The sequence below is a fragment of the Salvelinus sp. IW2-2015 genome, linkage group LG31 (assembly GCF_002910315.2).
Source record: "Salvelinus sp. IW2-2015 linkage group LG31, ASM291031v2, whole genome shotgun sequence".
Lineage (NCBI taxonomy): Eukaryota > Metazoa > Chordata > Actinopteri > Salmoniformes > Salmonidae > Salvelinus > Salvelinus sp. IW2-2015.
This window is the reverse complement of record NC_036870.1, coordinates 12681140-12697809: the sequence shown is the minus strand read 5'-3', so window position 1 is coordinate 12697809 and position 16670 is coordinate 12681140. Positions and strand designations below refer to the sequence as shown.

Here is a 16670-nt window from a genome sequence, read left to right as displayed (position 1 = left end):
TAACTGACAATTCTAAGTGACCCCAAACTTTTGAACGGTAGTGTACATATACAGTTGAAGTCAGAAAATTACATACACCTTAGCCAAATACATTTAAACTCAGTTTTTCACAATTCCTGACATTTAATCCTAGTAAAAATTCCCTGTCTTAGGTCAGTTAGGATCACCACTTTTTATTTTAAGAATGTGAAATGTCAGAATAATAGTAGTGATTTATTTCTTTTATTTCTTTCTTATTTCTTTTATCACATTCCCAGTGGGTCAGAAGTTTACATACACTCAATTAGTATTTGGTAGCATTGCTTTAAATTGTTTAACTTGGGTCAAACATTTTGGCTAGCCTTCCACAAGCTTCACACAATAAGTTGGGTGAATTTTGGCCCATTCCTCCTGACAGAGCTGGTGTAACTGAGTCAGGCTTGTAGGCCTCCTTGCTTGCACATGCTTTTTCAGTTCTGCCCACAAATCTTTAATGGGATTGAGGTCAGGGATTTGTGATGGCTACTACAATACCTTGATTTTGTTGTCCTTAAGCCATTTTGCCACAACTTTGGAAGTATGCTTGGGGTCATTGTCCATTTGGAAGACCCATTTGCGACTAAGCTTTAACTTCCTGACTGATGTCTTGAGATGTTGCTTCAATATATCCAAATAATTTTCCTGCCTCATGATGCCATCTATTTTGTGAAGTGCACCAGTCCCTCCTGCAGCAAAGCACCCCCACAACATGATGCTACCACCCCCGTGCTTCACAGTTGGGATTTTGTTCTTCGGCTTGCAAGCCTCCCCCTTTTTCCACCAAACATAACGATGTCATTATGGCCTAACAGTTCTATTTTTGTTTCATCAGACCAGAGGACATTTCTCCAAAAAGTACGATCTTTGTCCCCATGTGCAGTTGCGAACCGTAGTCTGGCTTTTTTTATGGCAAGTTTGGAGCAGTGGCTTCATCCTTGCTGAGCGGCCTTTCAGGTTATGTCGATATATGACTCGTTTTACTGTGGATATAGATACGTTTGTACCTGTTTCCTCCAGCATCTTCACAAGGTCCTTTGCTGTTGTTCTGGGATTGATTTGCACTTTTCGCACCAAAGTACAGTCATCTCTAGGAGACAGAACATGTCCCCTTCCTGAGCTGTATGGCGGCTGCGTGGTCCCATGGTGTTTATACTTGCGTACAATTGTTTGTACAGACGAACGTGGTATCTTCAGGCGTTTGGAAATTGCTCCCAAGGATGAACCAGACTTGTGGAGGTCTACAATATTTTGGGCTTATTTCTTTTGATTTTCCCATGATGTCAAGCAAAGAGGCACTGCGTTTGAAGATAGGCCTTGAAATACATCCACAGATCACCTCCAATTGACTCGGTCAATTAGCCTATCGAAGCTTCTAAAGCCATGACATTTTCTGGAATTTTCCAAGCTGTTTAAAGGCACAGTCAACTTAGTGTATGTAATCATCTGACCCACTGGAATTGTGATAAAGTGAATTGTAAGTGAAATAATCTGTCTGTAAACAATTGTTGGAAAAATTACTTGTCATGCACAAAGTAGATGTCCTAACCGACTTGCCAAAACTATAGTTTGTTAACAAGAAATTTGTGGAGTGGTTGAAAAATGAGTTTTAATGACTACAACCTAAGTGTATGTAAACTTCCGACTTCAACTGTATATAACAAAACACACCGACATGTAGCATGCTAATGTTAACTAGCTGACCTGGCATATCGTTGCCCATGAAAGAAAGTTAGGCTAGAGAGCAAGCATTTTAGCCAGGTAGCCTAGGACAACAAACTAGAAGCGTGTACTGACAGTCAGAGACCGTTTAGGAGGATGGCATTGGCGTTCCTCTACAAGTAGGGTGAGTCAGCATGTTTTTTCTACTTGCACAGACACAGAAATCAGTACCATTTCACAGCCACATATGTACCTTAAGTTGATTCAACTAAATAGTTTTTGGTATATTTTAGTTGTCACTGTATTTATCTAATCACCTTAGAATATGTTGAAATGTTGCTTCAATAGTGGAGGCAGCTCCTGTTTTCGTTGCGACTTGCGGTAACTCTGTGGTTCTAAAATCAGCTGGCCAAAAATGTCAGAAACATGACCTTGCTTGACCATACTGTCGGTCATGTAACTGTTTGTTACAGGCAATATGTTTTGTGGACTTCACCAGACAGAGGTTGCTCTCCGGTTTTGTAATGAAACAAATGTGTGGTTGAATTTATTCTGCCACCGTGTCTTGTCTCGGCCTTAGAGATATATATATAGATAGATATATAGATATTGTTTGTACTATAACCTGTTAGAGATATGTCAAGCTATATGAACTATCTATCTCTATCACGGCGTCAAGCTATATGAACTAACAGGTTATAGTACAAACAATTATCACAAAGCATGTGTGATAACACAGGTTGGAATTTGGCTTTTTTCCCCCTGGGTTGGCTTCCCCTTTGATTTTACCCACGCACCGTTGCTGTTCAAAACAGATACCCTTTTTCACTCAATTTGTCTATTTAATATATAAAATACAGTAAAACATACACAAAAAGGATAAGGTTAAGGGACTTGGATACTTTGGTACAACAAAACACTTGTAAAAGCAGTATAGAATGTTCATAACATATCAGTGCATACATTGCATATGAAAATATACACAAAATGTATATAATTCTCAAACAACAAGTCTTTACAACAAAAAACCCAAAGCAGACTAACTGAACACAATATATTATCAATCATTTTCATATATTTTACTTATGCTACATTTTTACGAGGTCGTCTTACTCATTTGTGATGCATTTTGTTAATGTTGTATGTAACATGAGCGTTTCGTATAATCCCATGCATTTACATTTTGTAATTCGTTTTAATTGCTAATTTCAGGTTCCCCCACATAAATATTTTCATATCTTAAATCAATATTGCAGCATTTAACTGGTCTTGTCCTTCATTGCATTTGCCATATCACAATAACTGATCGTGCAATTTTTGCAAGTTGTTTCAAGAAAGGAAACCAGTTTCATATATCATGTATATAAGGGCGATTAAATAAAAAGGTTGAATATCCTACACAAAATACCAGAAAAATAAAAGCTCCATAATACAACAATAATAATAAAGTAACTGTCACCAGCACAAATTAACACTTAAAAAATTAAATCTAGAAAACATTCTACACAAGGGAAAAAAAGGGTGCAGGTTTTTCATTGACCATTATAGATTGTCTTGAGACTACATTGGACAGAGAACCTTTTGTACATGAGTGACCTGCAATAGGCAGGGTGTTAAAACCAATCAAGTGTGGTGTCAAATGTCTCATAAACCAAAGAGGGACCTCTCCCTCAGACTGAGGTGGGCATGACGACACAAGTTCAGGTAAAAATGTAGTGTGTAGAAAAGAAAACCCTTTGTCAACGAATTGGGCCTTTTGTTCTTCATTCTAGACATTACATTTCTATGTGAAATGTTGCACCCCACTAGATAAGTCACTGGTGCCAGCCATACACACTGAACCCTGGGATTCACCTGAGCAGGCAATGAAACTAAATCTGTGTTGCATAATGGACAGTAGTTACATTTCTAGAAATCAACACCACCTACTTACACATTGTTAAATAGGACAACTCCATTTGACGAAGCTCACGGCAGAGTGTGAAGCATATGAAAACATGATTTCATATGGGATAAAAAGTCGTTTCACAAATCGGCAAATTACTTTCAATAAAGTCGCTTTTGTTTGCGCTCAACCTTAGTGTATACTGTAGTTCAAAGTTTGATCATTTTAAGACAAAATGCCATGATTCAATGCAAATGTCACATTGTGCTACTTTCAATAGTAGAATCCATTTCATTTCTATAACTTGTGTTAAAGTGGTCTATCATTTGACTTTGATAATTGGCGATTGGGTTCAGAGCGTGAGGCCAAAGGACACGTTGACACTGTAGCCAAGCAGGCTTCTAAAGAGAGAGTGAGAGAACGTGCACACCATCAACACTAGCATTATATTAGGTTACTGAAACAAACTCCCCGGCTACTGCGGCAGGACTCCTGCATCGTAGCTCGAAATTACAATCACACTCATATGCAAACAGATCCACTGAGAGAATGACCACATTGTTTGTTTTAGGGATACCTAGCAAAGTCTATGCAAATATATTCATATGTACACACATCGTCCGTCTTGAAAAGCCAACTGAAGCTATAGAAATATAGAATATGTGTTTTTGAATTCTGCTGAAACAGCTCTTTTGAAACATTGCAAAGAGTTGCAGAAAGCTAAGGGAACATCAAACGCTTTTGTATAATGGGTGATTTTATACAYAGTTTCACTCTTAATTCCCCAAAACGATCTACAGTTAAACAGTTCTAACCTTTAACAACGGGTCTAAAATGCCAAGAACATACCAAATACTTCCCTAAAGAGAGCAACCAGAAGTCCAAAACAAAACTTAAAATGTGCATTGCATTGGGGTCTTCTACTAGTAGAATGAGCCTTTAGAAGTCATCTGACGTGTATCCTTGCATCTAACCTCATTTCTGGAGCAACAAAGATTTCAACAATTCCTTCAAAATCAGAATGGAAACAGGTGATGGATGACTCCAAATACATCTGAGCAGAGAGAGGGCAGACGCAAAGGATATGAGTGTTTACTGTTGTTTCATAGAGGTTGTCAGTCATAACTGAACAATATTCTTCAGTGTCCCTCTACCGCGTCCGAGGCATTTGGCATTTAGGAGAAGAGGTTGATATCGGCACTCTGGCAAGGTGCTCATTTTGGCCTTGGCTGACAGTGCCAGTTGACCGCAGAGTGCCACCACCTGAGACTTGGGCGTTGGAAATTTGTGGCAGCGGTAGGATCCATTCCTGTGTATCCCTGACCGACCGGACATCCTGTTTTTGCCCGTCTGGGTCTCTTCGCTCAGTGCCACCGATGAAGCTGAGCCAGCAATCTTTGCAAACAGCGCTCGTCAACAGTCATTCCCAAAGTGCATTTTGAAGGGGGGGGGGGCTTTCTGGAAAACAGACAGTGCAAACTGCTAATTATATCTAACAGAACTGAAGAGTCAATATGGCAGGAAGTCCCACGGTGAAAAGAACCAGCACTTGTCGAGCAAACACAGCATAAAGCCATCCATCATACTGTTACCGATACAGTCGTGCTCAAACTAAATACGTGCCGGTGTCGACTGTGTCGTGTAACGAATCTAGAGTCACTTTTACAAGTGGTATAAACAGCAATGAGCAGTCAATGTTTGAGAATGTTCCATTTTAAATCCATCCATTATCCTCAAGTCCTGATTGCGCAACTGTCAATTCCCATGAAAAACAAACTCAGTTTGAGCAAGAACGCGTCGAGATTCTTTGAGCCCCCATATTCAATGCGCCGCCCCATACAAAATCTAACACACTACACCATCCTCCCCTCAGGTGGAACACAAGCCCATACGTTTCTCTCTGCTTTGAGTCCTGGGGAGCTGGGTAGGTGGTTGTGAATTCTTTGGATAGAGGCAGGGAAGAGGGGGTTGTGTGGGGGTGGCAAATGGCAGGTGGCGGCGGGGGGGTGTTCTGTGTTTGTGGTGCTTCAGGGGTCGATGATGTTGGCGCCATGGCCTCTATGTGACCCACGCGTCGAGTCTCATGCGTTTGATGTTGGCCCCCTCCTGCTCCACCTCATTCTGGGCCCGCAGGAGCTCCACCGAGGGGCTGAATTCGGGGGGCAGGGAACGGCCAGGGTTGCCCATGTTGCCCGCTGCACTTCCGCCAATGCCACCTCCTCCTCTGCCGCCTGCCGCAGGGTCGTCGCGGTCGTTGCCCTCGTAGGAGCTGCCGTTGCTGCTGAGGCTGTGGGCGGGGGAACGGCCGGTTGGTGGCTCCAGGCACAGTAGGGAACCAGGGTACTGTGGCGGGGGCACGGTCGTCTGGATGCCCCCTCCAGAGGAGGACGGCGGGGGGCACGGGGAGCGGCGGTCTCGGCCGGGCGAGATGGGTTCAGACTTGATGCTCACATTGGAGTTGGTGTTGACAGTCAGCATGGCGCCCTGAGGTATGTGGCCCACCGGCCTGAGTGTCAGAGAGAGAGAGAGGGAGAGAGAGAAGTGCAGGAGATGGGAGGGGAAACATGGACAAAGAGCCACAGCATAGAGATGGAAATTAAGAAAGAGACGGAAGACAAGATGGAAGAGAGTCAGTTTRATCTGACAATCAATTACAATATATTGCAAAACAAGCATAGTGACAGGCTTCTGATGTGAAGTGTCAGACACAACCCCTTATTACAAGACAGAGCACCAAACAAGGCATAGTGGTAGCAACACCATTTGAGTCAATGATCAAATCCATTCCAAGCAATTGACAAGCAAAAGTAACCCTCAAGCTCCCAAAATCCATACAAAAACAAGCCAACAGCATTAGAAAAGCATGAAATTGCCTGTGTATGAAGGCAGGTGATTTGGCAAAGGGATCATGGCGGCTATGGAAAATTATTATCCAGAAACTGGGTTTTTCAGAAATTCCGGTTGGAGAATTCCCGGTTCCAGAATTTCTGAAAAACCTGTGAACTTTGGTAAAGTTTCTAGAATTTTGCAACCTTACACTCGTTTAAGAAAAGGTGGAAACCACCATCACAGAATTGACATGCCGGGGCAGCCAAAAGCGCACAGACATTACACAGTACGGAGAAATACAGTACCGGCCCAACCACTCATCTCTACCCAAGAGGAGGTTGGACTGCGAGGCGCTGTGGGGAGAAAGAAACATTGGAGACACTTGCAAAATAAAAATGACAGTATGTAGCTATGCATGTGAAAGGTGTGCAAGGGGTATATGAGTATTCACCAATCTACCTATCCATCTATACAGCAATTTAAACAAGCATAGATGGATAATACATTTATGGAGAGATCATAAATAGATTGAAGTTGAGCCCAATCCCATTTCTTCCAATATAGGAGCATAAAAAAAACATTTTTCAGGTGCGGAAAATTACATTTCATGATTTTCATAAGTGGTCTCTGGACAGTGTTGCCAGATTCAATGTTGGGCAGTCCTATGGTTAATGCTAATTTGTCACCCTGTGGAAAAGACAACTCCCTCCCTTTATAATAACAGACTTTGCGTGTGTGTGTGTGTGTGTGTGTGTGTGTGTGTGTGTGTGTGTGTGTAAGTACAGTATAATTGACATTGTCCTGAATAACATTGTTCTGAAAAGGGGTTGTGTGAAAACATAGAATAGAGAACAGTCCCCAACCACCCAAAGGTACACATTCACCTCAGATTGGCTGCCAGACTGGAGATCTGGCTAGACAATTCCCCACTCTGTTTGTCCATGCCCCACATGCTGTGGACAAGAGGAGAGAACACACTCAGTCACACAGGCTACTGAGGCTGAGTGTGTGTGTGTGTGTGTGTGTGTGTGTGTGTGGTGGCAATTTTGACCTCTACAATTTGGGTCAGTTGCCCAACTGAGGATTTGGCTGGGCTGGGGTATTGGTGCTAGCAGTGGGATCCATTTTGATCTCTGCTGTTTGGGACAAACCGTGACTTCTCTCCTTAAGGCCTGGAAGACCCGCCCGTTAACAGCTTTGCAGGTTCTAAGGAAATATGCTTTCCTGCTTTCCTGTATGCAGTTTATATATGTCTGSAAATGTATTAAAAAACTAAAACAGAAATACCTTATTTACATAAGTATTCAGACCCTTTGCTATGAGACTCGAAATTGAGCTCAGGTGCATCAGGTTTCCATTGATCATCCTTGAGATGTTTCTACAACTTGGAGTCCCACCTGTGGTAAATTCAATTGATTTGACATGATTTGGAAATGCACACCTGTCTATATAAAAGTTAACAGTGCATGTCAGAGCAAAAACAAGTGCATGTCAGAGCAAAAACCAAGCCATAAGGTCGAAGGAGTTGTCCGTAGAGCGCCAAGACAGGATTGTGTAGAGCCACAGATCTGGGGAAGGCTTCCAAAACATTTCTGTAGCATTGAAGGTCCCCAAGAACACAGTGGCCTCTATCGTTTTTAAAATGYAAGAAGTTTGGAACCACCAAGACTCTTCCTAGAAAAACTGAGAAATCGGGGGAGAAGGGCCTTGGGTCAGGGAGGTGACCAAGAACCCCATGGTCACTGACAGACAGAGCTCCAGAGTTCCTCTGGAGCAAAGTACAGAGAGYTCCTTGATGAACGTACTCCAGAGCGCTCAGGAKATCAGACTGGAGCGAAGGATCACCTTCCAATAGGACAACAACCCTAATCACACAGCCAAGACAACGCAGGAATGGCTTTGGGACAAGTCTCTGAATGTCCTTGACTGGCCCAGCCAGAGCCCATACTTGAACCCGACCAAACATTTCTGGAGAAGAATGGGAGAAACTCCCCAAATACAGGTGTGCCAATCGTCATATCCAAGAAGACTCCAGGCTGTAACCGCTGCTAAAGGGGCTTCAACAAAGTACTGAGTAAATGGTCTGAATACTTATATAAATGTGATATTTCAGTTGMTTTTTTTTGTCATTATGGGATATTGTTTGTAGATTGCTGAGGGGGAAAAAACAGTACATTTTAGAATAAGGCTGTAACGTAACAAGATTTGGAAAATCTGAATACTTTCCAAAGGCACTGTACATGGGATCTGACCAAAGATAATTTGGTATTTGATCGGTATATGAACTTCAATCAAATCCTGTATGAGTCACAACCCCCCCCCCCCCTGCAAAAAACAATGGTGCTTTATGATGAGAAGGATCTGGGTTGGCGTATGTCAGTGAGACCAATTCACAGACCCCTTCCAAAGAATGTGAATTGCTTGCAGCTACAAATGACATGGGGACACTATGCTACATGACAGGAATGGTCAGTCACAGTGTTTTTGATGGACAGGTCGACAGTCGTCGATTGGTTTGTAGAGAACGGAGGAAGGCTTCATGGTTGCTTTGTGACATGGCAATGCAAGGATGGACTTACACCAAGTTGCTAAGCGACGCCAGACTAAGTTGTTGCTGTTGTTGATGTTGCTGCTGCTGCTGGGATAAAGACTGTTGCCATGGCGCGTTGCCTTGCAGCAGGCCGCCTGGTGACGCCAGGGCGTGGAGTGCGGTGATGTCAGCGCTCGTCAGCTGGTATTCTGAGGGAAGCGAAAAACAGAGGGAAAACTGTTGCACATTTCCTTACATGTGCTGTCATTTTTTTATMAAATCAAACTTAATCTACTGTATATAGGAACTCAAACTCTCTGTGCAGCTGTGGTGCATTTTGCAGCTCGTTGTTACTCGCTCTTTGCTACTCTGAAACTACTGATCTTCGATAACATCAAGTGTCAGGGAGAAATGAAAACTAGAAGGACTGTGCACAGAGTTGTGCAATCCTAACCTAACCTAGTGTGCTGTATATATCAGTGGAGGCTACTGAGGGGAGGACYGCTCATAATAATGTCTGAAATGGAGTCAATGGAGTGGTATCAACCACATGGGTTTGATGCCATTCCATTGACTGCATTCCAGCCATTATTATAAGCCGTCCTCCGCRGGTATATACAATACAAGCATGTATAAGCATGTATAAGCATTTGTAGCTATCTGCTCATGCTTCAGGTAACCTGTGTTGTAAGCTGTTGGCATGGCGGAGAAGGGCATCCCCTGCGCCAGGAGGCTGGGCGTTGTCACGGAGACCACCGGTGTGGTGAGCATCTGGGTCACTTGTGCACCGGCCAAACGCTGGGCATTCTGGGAAGAAAGGAGATGAGGGAGACTGTTAGACCAAATAAACAAAGAATTTGAACCTTGGTGTTGGACAGAACTGAGCGACATGTTTAAAACCCCTGTGTATTCAATGAATGGAACTTTTGACATGCTTGAATGTCGACACGGTTGGATTCATGACAAGCTACGACTTTCAAAATGTCTCTCGTATTAGGTGGAGGTGGTGTTGGGAGACATCTTGTGACATCATGCATCAACACACATAATAGTAGTGGTGGCATTGCCAGGTGAACGCGAGCCTTAAAGGTATAGTTCACTTAAAATTTCTAGCTGGAAATAAGCCAACTTCAAAAAGTGAACTATCCCTTTCAATGTATGCCATTCATCGTTTGGGTAACCCCATGCAGTTTCCAGATGGACAGGGAACGTGCTGCGAGGTGGTGGCGGTGGCAAACTGCCAAGGGAAATGACACCCGTCATGCTACCCAATGGTGTCAGGGTTTGACGGAAGAAAATGGGCCTACAAACAATGTAGATGAGCCGAATGAGGTGTGTGGCGAAAAATCGTCCAAAGTTGCTGCTAACGTTCCCACTGATAGATGCTAGCATTGCTTGAAAGCTACCTTTATTTTTCCCCTTAAAATACACAAACTGATCATAGTTGTATGAATATATGCAATCATGTGGAATCGCATAACCTCGACCCTAAAGCCACATGCAGTCAGGTGGCAACCATAAACCCATGACCATACCGACACATGCCATTGGACTAAAGACAAAGAAGCCATTTATACTTTGGGCTTAAATGACGAGTTGCGTTGCACACTTGTGACCATGTGAATGGAGGGGAGTGGGCAACAGTCATCGGCACATGCGAGTGACGGGAGAGAAAGATTCACCTCGCTCACCATCTCCAGCTCATCATCTGTCTGCAAAGGGACGGGAGCGGAGATAATTACACCACTGACCTTTCTCTGAACTCAAAACAGTKATCTCTAGTTTAGACCGACCMTTGACTAAAGGTCATGCTGGAGAGAAGACAGTAATCATAGAGAGGAAAAYGTCCTGTTTGTCAATGATAATATATATATTACAGATATACTATAGTGTATAATACAATCTTTTTTTTTTATAACCTTTGCTTACTCTAGATTGCACAGGTTGTGTTTTGGCAATCTGGAACTTCCATGCTAGATTTCACTCGTTACAAAACTGAGATGACCCTGTGCATATTAAGTGTCAAAGTTTGTAGAAGGGGAATATTCACAACCTATGTAAATTATTATTTTGATGCAATTAAAAAAGGTGACCAAACASAGAGGRCCCATTTAGTCTGGTAAAGCCTGGTTGGCCCTGGTTAGACCTGGTTCGGCATGGTTGAGCTCACCATCTGCATCAGGCTCTTCCCACCCTGAGTGGTGATTACCCGGATGTCTGGCTTGCGGCTGTTGACCATCTGTGGGCTCTGAGGCGGAGGTGGGGACTTGGCCGGAACTACTTTCCCCAGGCTGTTGCCGTTGGACACCGAGAGGAGGCCCGGGGAGGCCCTGGCACTGATGTATCCGTTAGCTGAAGGGGGAAAAGGAAGAGAGAACCTCCAAAGATAAAACAGCTTGCAGGTAAATCAACACCTAAGCACAGCAGGAATTGTTTAGTGCATGTAGAAGATGGAACCTCTGACAGATGTTAAGTATTTTCTTTCATGGTCACCGATCTGAAAGGAGCTTATATATGACATACAGCAAAGAGCCTATATGGTCTCCAAGGAAATGAGATGGAGGGTCTGCCTTCATGGTTTGTGCAATGCGATCATCTGAATGAGCGATAATCACTTAAAGCGGGCCAGATGCGACATAACAGCCACAGACAGAAAATCCTWCAAGTGGTTGCTAAAATGGCAGTCCTCAAAACAGTTWATGGACTTGGGGCTGGGGTAAGCTACGACGCAATTAATAAACTTGCCCTACTGTCAAAGTGTGTCTTGCAAGATCACATAGGCCTAATGATTCGTTTTGTATTTTACATAATAGAACCGAATATAATAGCATAGTAAGCCTACAGTATATTACTTTACACCAAAAACACTTTCTTAGGAGCTTTTAGGATAGTTAAGCTCACTGAAGCTGAACAGTCCCCAAAAATGATCATGCGGACAAAACTCAACAGTGTGCACCACCAGGCAGGATAAAGTCTGTGCTTGGARTGAACATAAAATACAAGACTAATAGTTTGAACACCATCTGCTCTGATTCGCTCACCAAACAGTCACTCAAGAAGATCTAAATGCACATTCCCATGAAACTGATTGAGATCAAATGATAGGCCATCATCACTGCATCTGCAAGCCAATCTCTGTTCGAAATGTAACTTTTTCTTGAGACAATGTGGTGGGCGTASGCCGACGTTGCAATTGGAGGATGTATTGTATGCATATTCTATAATGATATTCAATTGGCTACATACAGTATGTCGGTACAAACTGAGAAATGATGACCCCCCCAAAAATAAAAAATAAAAATAAATAGCTCCTGCACCTAAAATAAAGAAATAGCACTACACCACTGGATGGGGGACAGACACCCCTGATGTACTCCCAACACACGACTCAATAACAAACAATGCTTTGATTGAAAAAAAAATATGTGTCCGTAGTCGTCTCGCATGGCTCGTGAGCTGTGAGAAGATGTGTACATTCCACAGCAAAAAGTACATTGATTACACAGAAAAACATGTTGACGTGCGTGTCACACAACATGACAAAATATCTTTACATCATAATCTCAGCTATCCCTGGACTGAATTCTTCAGCCATAACGCTAGGCACCTCCCTCTATCCAAAAGCCTGGGGCTAGATTTGATTTCTCCCCAAGGGAGGGTTGACACCTGAACTGTCTGGGTCTCCCTCTCTACCTGCCACCCTCCCGCATTGCTCCGGGGTCTATCCAGGAAAGTGCTGGGGATTCCAGGCACGCCAGCTGACGTCAACGGTGACATTCCCAGATGATCCGAGGCAGTCCCAGTAATTACTGTGACAGTAATGGCAGAGAAGGGAGGGAGAGGAACTACTAAGGACATGGGTGGAGTATATGACTACTCTTGGCAATGTGTCAAGCATCAAATGTTTTTCACTTTCCTTTACTTTTTCATAGTCTTTTAGCAGGCCCTTTGCTTGAAAAAAAGCAACATCCGCATTTCTAAAATGCTGATATTTATTGAGACTTTTGGAAACGTTCTCTGTCATTTGAGCATCTCAATAAATCATCGTGGGAGCAAATCAGAGTACGGGCATTTGTGTCTAGCGCCTAAGATATTGGATTCATTTGTAGTTTTTCACTGGGTACACCGATTTCTTAGAGCGTAGTATTGTCAGTAGCAGTGGTATTGTAGAGTAGTCTGTCAAGGTTACTCACGGACTGGACTTGGGCAGCCACCATTTGAGTTGTTCAAGTCACCTCCGAGCATAGCACCTGTTGAAATGATGAACACTGGCTGAGCAAGGAAAATATGAACATTCCTACTAGAAGGACACTGAATTTAAATGTTTATTACTTTCACCTACATTACAAGTATTCAGATATTTTCTATTTGAAAATACAAGTAGTTGAATATTGGAATGTATTGGCAAGTATAAATAAATGCTCCCATGCATTTGAATCCAGGTCCTAGGAGTATTTGAAATAAATGTATTTAGAAGAAAAGTATTAAAATATTTTCAAATGCTAAGCTATTTATAAAAGTTATTTAAAAATACTTTCAAATACTTCCAATAAAAGTAGTTGATTTCAGCCACATTATTTGAAAATACTCAAACAAATACACGTATATTTGGTCCCAAGTATCTGGATTCATGGCTTCAGAACAACTTATTGATTTGGAACAGGGTCTTGTTCATTTGGCACCAAATAGACTGAAACATGGAAGGACTACCTGGAGTTAAGAAACGCTCATATTCGTTTTCTGTTGCAAGTCATGATGAACATGACCCTGGTTATGGCAGAGCACAGAGTTTGTGTGGAGAGAAAAGATGACAACCTAATTTCCTCCACATGCCACAGTAGAAGGCGCTCCCGCTCTTTCGCTCACCTGCGCTGGCCGGTCGCTGTGGCAACCCGGGAGATACTGTGTTTCTCTGGAGCGCCGGTGGCTGGGGTGACAGGTGGTGGTTGTCAGAGAGCGATGACGACGTCACGTAGGAGGTGGTCACCATGGCGTTCCCAGGGTTACTGAACTGTAATGCGTTCTGATTAGAGGCCTGGACGGTGACGGGCACAGAGAATGTGGGGGGCGGGACCGAAGACTGAAAGATGAGAGAATTGACAGTTAGCACTTTTCAACCATGTTTCAGGCCTCTTGACATTTGATAGACAATGGAAGAATAGAAGTTTGATACTGCTCTAGGTGAAAGGGAGCTTCCACCAGTGTTCCTCAAACCTCTATTTGAGTACCGCCAGCCAGTGCACTAATTTGACCTATCCCAGTACTAGCAGCCGTACTAGGTGATAGTGGCAAGCTAAGGGCAAGGGGTTTTAGATTGGGGGAGATACTTACACTTACACCGTAGCGCTTGAAGAGAATGTCTAGGTCTTCGGTGGTCTTGCGGTATTTGTCGTCGTTCAGGGGGCTCTGGTCGATGGAGTCCTCGCCGTCCGGCTCGGGACTTTCGCAACCGCTGAAGCCTTTCTTTCGCAACGTCTGTGATGACAGGGTTTAAAAGAGCGGAGGGAGAGGAAAAGATGACACGGAAGGTGGAGGTTAGTCTGACTGAATATGAACTAGTGCACACGAGAGTTTCAGACTTCCGGCTCTGGCAAGAAGACACACAGCTCAGTTCTGAGACAACATTCCCATTCCCTCTCTGGCTGCTATTTGCGTTCCACAACACTAGAGGCTACAGAAAGGCGACACGACACTGTGGCTGCAAATACGGGTCGTTGTTCTGCCAAGAACTGGGTTCAAAGCGGTTAACTGCGCGTGATTGAGCTTGCCTGGTGTAGTGGGACCAATGGAATAGTCACAAAAGCGCAAACCCCGCCCACCTGGCATTCCAGGCAGGCTCAAGCAAAAGCTGTACGGTTAGAGGCTGATGGCTCTTTTTGATTGCTTTACCTCGATGATGTCAGCGTTGGTCCGGCTCTCGTGGGGCTCGTTGTACTCGGTGTATTTGAGCAGAACCTTGTCCATGTCGGTGCTGGCGTACTGGAACAGCTTGTTGGAGTGGTTGAAGATGATGAGGGCGATCTCACAGTCACACAGCACGCTCAGCTCATACGCCTTCTTCATCAGGCCAAACTTCCTCTTGGTGAACGTCACCTGGATGGGAGGAGATTTATTTATTCTCTATTACATTTATTAATATAAGCACTTTTGCCATCAGCATTGTCACAAAGTCCTTTACGTAATAACATAACGGAGGGAGGCGGAAAGTGCTTGCAGAGGTTGAGGAAAGGAAGGCGTGTTGTGGTGTGTCTGTAGAGGGTAAATTCATGTCATTAACACATCAGGCACCGTTACAAATCTGAGTGAACCGACAGTGCGGGTTTCCTTTACCTGCTATTCATTTAAATTGGTGCCACTGTCAGGTTCTTCAGTGACATTTTCATTAGGGCACACTGTAGCAAAATGCTTCAAAACATTGTGCCACGAAAAACATCTCCCTCCATTTCAGACTGTTTTCTTCAGTTTCGTGCCGAATGAACATGTCCCAGCTTTGCCAACTAATCACAGTTCTCTACCCCCCCCCCCAACTCTCCTTCACCGTTTCTCAGATCCATGAACATATAAATGAGATGATTTGATAAAACTGATAAGGGCCTTTAATATCCTATCTTCTCACACATARGACACAAAACGCACACGCAAGCAAGCGCGCACAAGCACACGGAAGTGTAATAGAGGACAAGGAAGGGTGTAACATCTACTGGGGTTATGCTTTTGTAATACGCTATTATGCAACGCTACTGTAGTGATACGTGACCTTTGGTCAGCAATTCTGGATTTGATTTGAACGTTTCGTGTATCCATGTTGTGTGTGTGTACATTTCTGAATTACTGGAGGCAATAACAGTTGTTATTGGGGAGGAATGTAGGAATGTGAATGAGGAACATCTGTCACTGAATAACTGACATAAACCGACCATAGCCGTGTACCGGTTTTATGTATTTTGCTTATGTACAACCAGGAAGATTATTTTCATGTTTAACCATTTATGACTAATAAATTAATCTAAATCGGAACATCAGTCAAATAGCAGGGTGGTGGTTGTTAACTCTATACCCATTTGTGAACAAGAACCGTAACAGATGACTCCTTGAAAATGAGAAATTCACTTGCACATACAGTACAATTGCACATTTTTCCCAAAACAGTAGCACACAGACACCCCTACAATCACCCACAATCTCACTCACACACACACACTTTTACCATTTCAAAACACTCAACTTTTTAAAACACACACACAGAGATCAGTAACTTCTGTCCCTGATATTACTGTGTCCACTGGCCTGCAGCTGCTGTGGGCGGATTGATTTATCTGGAGCAGCTGTCCGCAGAGCTGTGTGTGTGATCTGATTGACTCCATGCTGGTTTAAACTCTGTGCCTGCTCGGCCTGAAACACTATGCACTCTCAGAAAGGGCCATGGGAGCACGAGCGCTCCATTCAAGTCCAACACAAACACCCTCAAACAAACAAAGATGCACAAACCCAGAAAACAGTAACATTACACTACAACACTGATACGATGTTCGTTAAAATTTGCACAGTGACACTAACATAGAGAAAGATATACATTTGCACTTGGGTTGGGCAGTATCCAAATGTTCATGTCATATAATCCTTCATACATCCCGGGATTTAAGGTATTACCGGCTTAGTACACTAGGGGGTGCCAAAACACAAGAGCCCATTGGGCATCAACTACCAGAATGCTATCAAAATTAGCCCAAATAGTAGCGAATTTCCATG

General features: G+C 43.4%; 2 protein-coding genes across 8 annotated transcripts in view; one reads left to right on the top strand and one right to left on the bottom strand.

Annotated features, from left to right (window-relative positions):
• Positions 1-16670, top strand: part of LOC111956180 (teashirt homolog 1-like) — a 445767-nt gene that overhangs the window by 384454 nt on the left and 44643 nt on the right. The window lies entirely within an intron of this gene.
• Positions 2499-16670, bottom strand: part of LOC111955694 (myocyte-specific enhancer factor 2D homolog) — a 31565-nt gene continuing 17393 nt past the window's right edge. Inside the window, exons 3-13 of one of the 7 annotated variants that reach the window (XM_023975956.2) lie at positions 14811-15014; positions 14253-14396; positions 13788-14001; positions 13115-13171; positions 11092-11273; positions 10604-10633; positions 9602-9728; positions 8971-9130; positions 7276-7344; positions 6697-6744; positions 2499-6068 (exon numbers count right to left, since the gene is read on the bottom strand). In XM_023975956.2, coding sequence (XP_023831724.1) covers positions 5621-6068; positions 6697-6744; positions 7276-7344; positions 8971-9130; positions 9602-9728; positions 10604-10633; positions 11092-11273; positions 13115-13171; positions 13788-14001; positions 14253-14396; positions 14811-15014 — 1683 coding nt within the window. In that variant the 3' untranslated portion in view covers positions 2499-5620. The remainder of the gene's footprint in view (positions 6069-6696; positions 6745-7275; positions 7345-8970; positions 9131-9601; positions 9729-10603; positions 10634-11091; positions 11274-13114; positions 13172-13787; positions 14002-14252; positions 14397-14810; positions 15015-16670) is intronic. The other 6 variants (XM_023975957.2, XM_023975960.2, XM_023975959.2 and 3 more) reach the window with 6 other exon arrangements.